We start from the raw sequence: 10,372 nt of genomic DNA, 5'->3' as shown, positions 1-10,372 counted from the left end.
TCAGAATGGACAATTAAAAAGAAATACGTTATTACAAGAATAGATATTGACTGATTTATCTACTCCATATCGACAATTGGCGGGAAAATTCTACGTGGAGTATTGTGGTTAAAAGCCTCTAGGCCTAAACAGTAAGCGTAGTCTTTGTAATATTTATATTGATGTCGTATTTTGCCTCTGTACTAGGTCGGATAATCGGGGAGGGTGAATGCTGCAACTTTTTATTTATCTCATCAGCTGCCCAATACACGTCAATCTCTACCCAGAGTTATCGTTCCCGCTACGCTCCACTAATACCTCTGTCAACGTCTAAAAAGCATATCAAACTGTACTAAAACTAACTTAGCATATCAAACTGTAATGATAATATCTAAGCAAATCAAACACTTGTCTGAATTTTTTAAAAACAGTAGATGTTAATTATGAGACACCTGAGCGAATTAAAAGGTTTATATAAATATTCATTATTCAATAATACTAGAATAATCATGGAATTGTTGTTTTTGTGAACTTACTTTAATATTTAAAGCTTAAAACTTAAACTTGTAAAATTATTATTTATATGATGCAATAGGTAAAAGTAAGTTTTGCCAAGAATCTTGACATTCAAACGTTGACAGAGGTGTTGTAGCGTAGCGTAATACGCCCTCTGGTGAGAGATTGAATACACGTGTATCAACACTTCGCGAAAGTTACGTCCCTTGACCGCCACCTTCCGGATAAAAATCGTATTTCCCTACGTTGGCCTTTGTAATTTTCCTATCTGTAGCTTTGACATCTGTTATTTTTCCATCAATTGCAGTCATCAGTACTGAGATTCGGCTTGCTAAGTTGTACAGATTAATAGGGCTGTCACCTTTTCAGTTCGGTTCAGGAAACAAAACCTCGGTTTATATTGCTTTTTAGCTCACCTGAGCTAAAATCTCAAGTGAGCTATTCTGATCACCCGTATTCCGGCGTCCATCCGTCTGTAAACTTTTAACATTTTTGACTTCTTCTCAAAAACCACTGGGCCAATTTCAACTAAAGTTGGCACAAAACATCCTTAGGTAAAGGGAATTCTAAATTGTTACAATAAAGGGCCAGGTCACCTTCCAAGGGGAGATAATCAAGAAAAGGTAAAAATAGAGTAGGGTCATTAAAAAATCTTCTTCTCAAGAACCACTGGGCCAGAAAAGATGAAATTTATAGATAAGCTTTATTAGGTAGTGCAGATTCTAAAATGTTAAAATCATGGCCCCCAGGGGTTGGATGGGGTCACAATAGGGGATCAAAGTTTTACATACAAATATTTAGGAAAAATCTTTAAAAATCTTCTTCTCAAGAACCACTGAGCCAGAAAAGCTGATATTTATATGAAAGCTTCCTGATATAGTGCAGATTCTACATTGTGAAAATTATGGCCCCCGGGGGTCGGATGGGGCCACAATAGGGGATCAAAGTTTTACATACAAATATATAGGAAAAATCTTTAAAAATCTTCTTCTCAAGAACCACTGAGCGAGAAAAGCTGAGATTTATATGAAAGCTTCCTGATATAGTGCAGATTCTAAATTGTTAAAATCATGGCCCCCTGGGATCGGATGGGGCCACAATAGGGGATCAAAGTTTTACATACAAATATATAGGAAAAATCTTTAAAAATCTTCTTCCCAAGAACCACTAAGCTAGAAAAGCTGAGATTTATATGAAAGCTTTCTGATATAGTGCAGATTCAGGTTTGTTAAATTCATGGCCCCCCTGGGGTAGGATGGGGCCACAATAGGGGATCAAAGTTTTACATACAAATATATAAGGAAAATCTTTAGAAATCTTCTTCTCAAGAACCATTGGGCCAAAGAAGTTCACATTTACATGAAAGCTTTCTGACATAGTGTAGATTCAAGTTTGCAAAAACCATGGCCTCCAGGGGTAGGTTTGGGGCCATAATAGGGACTAGGGTTTTACATGCAAATATATATGGAAAGTCTTCTGATATGGACCAAGGTGAGTGATGTGGCCCATGGGCCTCTTGTTTGTGTGATAGAATAACTCAATGAATGAAAGAATAACAAGGGCCCTTAATTTTTTTTCTGTACAAATGTTAACATCTATTTCTAATACTTATTTTAGAAAATAGTTAGAAATATTTATTCACAGACATAATGTTCAAAACAACATGCAACATAAGCTCTCGAAAGCTGTTTTAATCGACCATAAGCTCTACGTGCAGTGCTGCAAGTTAAGACTTGTGCATTATGCTTATGGTCGTAGGAGTAAGGGTTCTTGTCGTGACACAGGGTCTAAGTTTTTTATTTTAAGATCGTATCCAAAAGACCTTTGACTTTGGCTTTTAAATGCAGAGCTTTTGGCAAAGGAGCAATCACCATCTATGCTTATGTCTCAGGTTTGAGTGGAGCTTGAACGCTCGACCTCCTATGTGGTCACAAATCAAATACTCTACCACTGAGCTACCACACTTAAACAGGTTGGAAACACTTCCCCTATAGTGAGATATTCTCGCTAAAACGCGATTATCCCTCTTTAGCGAGAAATAAACATTACCATAAACAGGTGCTTTCAGAGTCTTTATTGAAAATAATGGCAAATTCCGTGCATTGCTGAATAAGTGCGACAGATACTCAACATGACGCAAATTGTTTCTATGAAATTGACAACATAGTCAAGAAATTGCGTACCAAAGGTGCTGCGTAAGAGGGAAGCAGTCTAAAATCCAATACACATCGTGAGTGTTTTTGTTTTGATTAATATATTTGCAAAAGTATCAGACATTTTAGCACTTTTTCTTCTTTTCACGTGAAACACGAAGCGATGTACTCCACGTGTGTTTTCTCGGTTGTACAGGATATATTTACTCTCACTAGAGAGGGATAATCGCGTTTTAGCGAGAATATCTCGCTATAGGGGAAGTGTTCCCAACCTGTTAAACTTGCATTTGAATATTTTGCAGACTGAGAGCTTTCATAGCAAATTAAAGTATTTCCACCTTTGCTATTACATTTGCACGTATCACCATGGTTTGTTTTACTATCCTATCAACTTGCATTCCATTCTGAATCACTGCCAGTATGATTATGACAAATAGATTATACACACAGTCACTCCTTAAAACTTATACTTTAAGGAAAAGCACCCAACCCAAAGGTAATGTAATTTGGAAAAAAAAATGCAATAGGTTCAGTTTTGGGAAGCCCAGCTTGAGCCTGGCGGCTGTTTCACTAAACGATCGTAGATCGTAAATGTAGACTTAAATGTGAACGTAGCACGTACGACTGTTTCACTAAAAGTTATGATTTACGATCAGTATTGATCGTAACCCTACGAGTGGTCTAGGGCTATCATAAGTGCTCCTACATGCAGGTAAATGAGCAATATGGCCGCCATGCTGGCCCCGCCTGAGATCATTTTGTGGTAGTATTTACCTGACTGAGTTTATTTATACTTTGTAGGAAGAAAACAATCACAATGACTTGCAGTCTGCTTTTGCACAAAAATATTGTACAGTCCGAGCCCGAATTTTAAATCAATTAGAGTTGTCCTTCTTTGTTACGCACAACCACAGAAATGTCAGTCTCACAGGGGTCAAGTCTGTTTTGGGCCCCGACTCTGTGACACCACAAATATAGTAAATTCATTGTATCACAGAGTTTGGGTCCAAAACGGGCCAAACCCCTGTGACCAGTGTGCTGAAATAAATGTAAAATCAATTAATTCATATTTTAAAAAGTGAGGAGGATGGGGGGGGGGGGGGGTAGTCAATATATCAAACTTTGTATGTAATAATAACGAAAACAGTTGTTAGAAAAGTGATATGGGGAGGGGGTGGGGAAGATATTGCTACATGTGCCTGCATCACCGTTAGTGTACATGTATATTTAACATTAGGCAGAATTCAACACATTAAAATTCTTATAGACATGTTCAGAAATTAAGTTTCTTTAGTAACAGTTGATTTAAATCTGAGACATTGTGATTCGACGGACTCGGCTATTTTTTTTCGTCAGATCAATACCTTTGATTCAACTGACTAACTGCATAATACATGTACATTCGAATGATAAACATTGCAAATTATAAGGAAAATATTATAATAACATGATTTGGTAATGGGAGAGGGGTTAAAATCCCAATTTTGCAACTGGAACGTTTCTGTAGTTTTATGAAGGTCGTTAGAAATGAAACATACAAACTAGACCTATGTCTATACACAGACAAGGGATGGGTCATTATTGGACACTTGGGGTTCCGACCCCTTGTTATAAAGTGCAATCCCGTGGGTATCCAGGTTAGAATAGGTCCTTTGTACCTCTTGCTTGTCGTAAGAGGCGACTAAATGGGGTGGTCCTTCGGATGAGACTGCAAACACTGAGGTCCCATGTCACAGCAGCTGTTGGCACGATAAAGATCCCTCCCTGCTCAATGGCTGTAAGCGCTGGACATAGGCCTAAATTTTGCAGCCCTTTACTGGCAATGGTGATGGTGACGTCTCCAAATGAGTGAAAATTCATGAAAGGGACGTTAAACAATATAAAATTAATCATCATAAAGTGCAATATCAATAATATTTTTTTAATAAATGATCCGGATTATACATCATCACGTAAAGACGGAAGTTAGCATATGCTTACAGGCCTAAACGGTAAAAAAAAAATATAAAATACAAACGCATGGGGAAAATATATTTCAAGTCATTTAAGGGACAACTTGAGCCCATGATTTGTTTGAAATTTATACAAAAAAGTGAATAGATATGTCATTAGTGTTACAGTGTATTTTACAACAACGATTAAACGCCGGAGGAGGCCTACATGTATAGGTTTGATTTCCTATACTTGTGTGCAATTTTATTTTCATTTATTCATCTTTTTTTTTATCAATGCAAGGTGAAGATAACGAACAGTGATCAATCTCATAACTCCTATAAGCAATACAAAATAGATAGTTGGGCAAACACGGACCCCTGGACACACCAGAGGTGGGATCAGGTGCCTAGGAGGAGTAAGCATCCCCTGTTGACCGGTCACACCTGCCGTGAACCCTATATCAGGTAAACGGAGTTATCCGCAGTCAAAATCAGTGTGCCAAGAACGGCTTAACAATCGGTATGAAACACGTCAGACAGCATTTGACCTAATGCGAGGTTGTATTGACGAACTAGATCGTTATAACGACCATAGAATTTGCGAGACTGTTGAAACCCCTGTACCATCAACTTGTTGTCAGTAGCTTACCTCAATTTAAAAACTGACTATACGAAGAACAAGCTCTTGCATATCAAATCAGTTGAGATATGTAAACACCATATGATGGTGATAATGGAATATTACTACATGAATATGGGAAGTTGAGATCGGGCTCAAAATTTCCATTATTTTTGTTGACAACTTGCATTGGTCACTGCAGACGATAAGGACGTGTTTAAAATCATGAGGAAATAATGAATGGATATTTCTTTCCATGCTGGATTTAATTTTGAGCCCGATCTCTAGTGTAACGTAAAGAAAATTCCTAGAATGTTTAAACAATTTATAGAATATTTTTCATTGACTTTCATGTAACTAAAATTAGGGTGGTGGGTGATATAATAAATAACATAAAATATTTACATTCTAGAATTTTAAATGTCATGTATCGATCTGCTCATGTGAGTCAAGTTTCAATCAATAAGTAAACTGTGTTCAACGGATTAAAAAAAAGTAAATAAGAAAATGAAATGATATTGTTGGAATTCCCATGGGCACGAATTGTGCTCCTTTGTTAGCTGACCTAGAGATAAGAGTTCTAAAAAGGCAGACGTAAATCGCAATCGTAAGTGTTACGACTATGATAGGTTTCGTGAAACGCTCGTATACGTGTGTGTCAAATAATCTTAAACGTAATCGTACGATCTACGATCGGTTAGTGAAACGGCCACCAGGAGTTTTAATGTTCTATTTTGTATTGTACATCACATACATCCTGTACATTATATATAGTGTATGAAAAATTTATTTATTCAATATAGGCAAGGAATCAAACTAATGATGACAAAGAAAGGAAAGAAAAACAAAGTCGCCACATCGGAATCTGTGTCATTTGTGGAGGATACCAATGAATTGAGAAGCCTGGGGAAGACCGTGAGGGACCTCTCCAACATTTCTATCATTTCTCTCTGTCAGTCTGTCCTTAAACAGCAACTGACTAAAGGATTACCAACTCAAAGGCATACAAACAATGAACCACTTTCAGTTCAAGGATTTGATCAAGAATATAGGTAATAGTGTAGGTGGATTGAAATTTGTTCTTCATTCTGTACATTAGGTTTGGATGTTGATTGAATTTTGATACTAGTACCAACAGTCAGGGGCATAAGCCAAATGAAATTATATATGACTATATATATATATATATATATATATATATATACACACACACACACACACACAAACATACATGAGGAGATCAGTAAGGTCATACAGGAATCGGATATGATTTGTACATACAATTTTAACTCTGGGATTTGAGATAAAATTGTAATTCAAGGCACTTGTATGTTTTGTCACATACAGTATCTCATTGGATGAATAGACGGGCCTATTACAAGTCTATCATGTCCTCCTGAAATGTATGAAACATACAAACTTTTATAACTCAAGAATTGGAATTGATAGAGACATTGAACCTTTAGATATGATAGGAGGAGGATAAGATCTATAAACTATAATCAAGGTCAAGCGATTCCAGTGACATTGACCTCTGACTTGGTGTTACTTAATAACTAAATGTGATAAAGAGATGGGATCTTCAGAAATAATAAAAGGATGATGGAATCTACAAATTGGTATCAATGTTAAGTGATAAAAGGATGTAGTAACCTACAAGCTAGTATCTCCAATGACCTTGATTATAAAAACTTGTATAACTTAAGAACTGGGACTGATAGAGACATGGGGTCATAAAAAATGATGAGAGAATGTTGGCACCTTCAAACTAGGATCAAGGTCAAGCGCAAGGTGGGGGGGGGGGGGGGGGGGGGGGTGAAAAAAATTCAAAAAGTCTTCATGATCTTAGATTTGTCAAAGGAACTTCAGATTGGCATGGGTTTTGTCAAGGGAGGAAAATAGTAGTACTCAGAAAAAGACACTTTAATACAGCCAGTACTTCATTTGGGAGACTTTATAATTGGTAGATTATAATCATATTTTGTTCATGTAATCTTTTCCTTTCCGACAGGCAGCTGTTAGATCTTGTAAGAAGGACAGCAACATCAGGAGAAAGTAACTCTGTTCTGGTTATAGGACCCAGAGGAAGTGGCAAAACCACAGTAAGTACTCATAAGTTGACATTAAAAAGATATGAGGGGATCAGTAAGGTCATACAGGAATCGGATATGATTTGTACATACAATTTTAACTCTGGGATTTGAGATAAAATTGTAATTCAAGGCACTTGTATGTTTTGTCACATACAGTATCTCATTGGATGAATAAACGGGCCTATTACAAGTCTATCATGTCCTCCTGAAATGTATGTAACTGATGTTTACTGAAATAAATGTTTATTGTTGGATAATTGTGTTCATAGATAGACTTAAAATGCTGCAGATTCAAGTGTTAATGTCCATTACTGGGACTCTTACAAATGTATGTAACTGTGTTACCAGGGCTCGAAATTAACGTAAGTCCGTCAGTCTGTGACTGATTGATTTCCTGGCGGACTGACTGATATTTGTCCCGATCAGTCCGACCGGACTGGTAATATATTTTTAACTTCATTTGGGAAAACCCACTTTTTAATTTTAGATGCACGTCTGAGACTCCTCGGTAGATATCAGGGGATCCTGCAAACTAAATATAGATTTCACATACCATTTAATGACCTTATCCGAGGTATATCGAATTAGAATCTCGTTGAGCGCATTCGTCTAGCCTTGGCTGATTACGATACCCTACATCAAAGTTAGATGTAATGGGTCGAGTGCGCCGAGCAAGACAAGAAAAATTTAAAATGGCGTCACACAGTGATTCTGAAGGTCCGTCGGACATCGGCAAATGTCCGGTAATACTGTTTTGGTCGGATTAATATCAGTTGTTGGCCGGACCAAGTGTCCGATAAATTTTTTTCTAATGAAATACATGATTAGATAAATTTTCAGTTTTTAGCAGCATGTCCCAAAATTTATTCTGTTCTTTAGTCATTGCAAACAGAACACGTGTTTACGTTTAACTCAAATATTTATCAAACAATTCCCCTGAGAGGGTGATAATATAATTGAGCAATATCCCGTGAAACTACAGACATCTTTGAAGCGTTTGAATTAGGTAATAAATAACACGTAAATAAAGCGTTTAAACTATACTCTGATCAAGAAGTATTGAACAACATGGGCATGTTTGATTGAACTATTTGAATTTGAGTTACGCGAATTGCTCGAGTTTTTAAAAAACTGTATAATTCATAACACTGGTGTTGAACACGGGTTGGAAAAGTTTACTCCACTGACAAATCGAGATGAAGTGCTTGGGCTAATAAAGTACGTCGCTGATGCCACTCTGGGCCAGAAAGTTCAAATTTACATGAAAGCTTCCTGACATAGTGCAGATTCAAGTTTGCTAAAATCATGGCCCCGGGGGTAGGGTAGGACGACAATCGGGGATCAAAGATTTACATGGGAATATATAGGGAACACCTTTAAAAATCTTATTCTCAAGTACCACAGAGCCAGAAAGTTCAAAATTGAAATTTTAAGCTTCCTGATAAAATTTTGGTCTGGTAAAATGTGATTTTTTGTCCAGTAATATCTCAACCATTACTGGACCAAATGTCCAGTAAATACCAGAAGACCTTGGGAAGCACTGGTCACAACGCACATTGTGGGAGTTTGTAAGCAGTGAGAAAACAGAAAGAAAAAAAGCTTCAATTGAAAAAAAAGATAGAGATCGTGAGTATGAAAAGAAATGCGCCCGTTCCTTTCAGCCACACTGGAAGGAGGGCAGGGGCTGATTATCGTATGAAAATGAAGCCATGTTCTATGTCCTTTGCAGAAAATACTCGCATACCGATTCGGACAAAAACAGTTCTTTTGTGGTAGGGTGCGACAACTTTCGTTTGGAAGCGGTAAAATATCACGAATCTTGTGCATTGCACAAACTTAGTGTGCAAGCAGATAAGGAAAGAAACAAAGCTGGATCATCTCAGGATCAAAAGATAGTGGAGACTAGAGCAAAGCTCGTTGCAAAGCAACGAGAGGTCTTCCGTCGGAGCTGTGTGACATAAAAACCTTGAACTTGACCATATGTCCTTGGGTCAGGTCCTAATACAGCCTCAGTTAACATGAAAATCTGTTATAAGTATGAAATCTAAATGTTTCTTCATTACTTGATATGGCCAGGACAGGGTTTGTATTTTCTAAAAAGTGAACTTGACAATGTGACCATGAGTCAAGGCCAGGACATATTCTTTGATCATATGGCGCGTGTATGTGAGATTAAATTCTTTCAGCATTTAACTTTTCAGTCCCAATAATGAAGAAAAAATTACTATTTAAATTTATGAAATTTATGGCTCAGGACATACAATAAAGGTTTATAGCTGTTGCCAATATTTTATCATACAACAAAATTATGATAGCATAATATTCAGACTGAAGAGAATAATTCATCGAGTTTGAATTATTTATACATACAAATCAAATAAATTGCTCTCAAATCTTGAATATTTTATAAAACTTTAATATCTATCTGCGTAAATACATGTAGGTATATTATGTACACAGTGCGCACAGAAGTCGCGTATGAATTTCACGCTAGCGGCACGTGCCGAAGCTACATAATTTGGACCAAGAGTTCTTAATCAATATTTAATCAAAGTCATTGTTTTTAAACAATAAAACAACAAATCATTGAAATGAGACTGGTCGGCCATGAAGGGCTTTCAACAAATTTAAAAGTAGGAGGCTGAAATGAAAAAGTAGAAGGTGATCCAATGTGAATGGCGCAGCCGTATTGCACGCTGAGGTATGCTCTACGGCCGGGGGTCTGGGGGCCGCTCAAGGCCCCCAGAAGCTCTGGGGTAAATGACGCAAAATCCTGCATTCTGGCGGTTTCCTGGCACTTAAATGCAGCTTTGAAATTGTCATTTTTTTGCCTGAAATTTTTACTTTTGCCATGAATTTATTGTTTCATATGTGAAATTTTCTGTTCATGCAAAAACTTTAAAAAATTCAACATTGCAAAGTACTAATTTTGATGCAAAATGAAAAATAAAGTGCATCAAGATAACTACATGTAATTATTTTTTGCAATGCTGTATCAATCAATTTTTAAGTGTCTTTGCTTGAATCTCTGCCACCCAAGAGTATAAGCAGATTAAAGTAAAATGTAAGAAGAATATA

At 36.9% G+C, this 10,372-nt stretch overlaps 1 protein-coding gene across 5 annotated transcripts in view; it reads left to right on the top strand.

The window, feature by feature from the left end:
- The first annotated feature begins 42 nt into the window (after positions 1–42).
- LOC125645605 (origin recognition complex subunit 4-like) overlaps positions 43–10,372 on the top strand; it is a 37,955-nt gene continuing 27,625 nt past the window's right edge. Inside the window, exons 1-3 of one of the 5 annotated variants that reach the window (XM_048871212.2) lie at positions 43–131; positions 6,005–6,253; positions 7,213–7,303. In XM_048871212.2, coding sequence (XP_048727169.1) covers positions 6,021–6,253; positions 7,213–7,303 — 324 coding nt within the window. In that variant the 5' untranslated portion in view covers positions 43–131; positions 6,005–6,020. Of the gene's footprint in view, positions 132–712; positions 889–2,951; positions 3,145–3,917; positions 5,048–6,004; positions 6,254–7,212; positions 7,304–10,372 lie in introns of those variants that run through there. The other 4 variants (XM_056140295.1, XM_048871214.2, XM_048871213.2 and 1 more) reach the window with 4 other exon arrangements.

The sequence above is a fragment of the Ostrea edulis genome, chromosome 6 (assembly GCF_947568905.1).
Source record: "Ostrea edulis chromosome 6, xbOstEdul1.1, whole genome shotgun sequence".
Classification (NCBI taxonomy): Eukaryota; Metazoa; Mollusca; class Bivalvia; order Ostreida; family Ostreidae; genus Ostrea; species Ostrea edulis.
The sequence above is the reverse complement of the archived record's forward strand: the minus strand, read 5'-3'. Positions and strand labels throughout refer to the sequence as shown.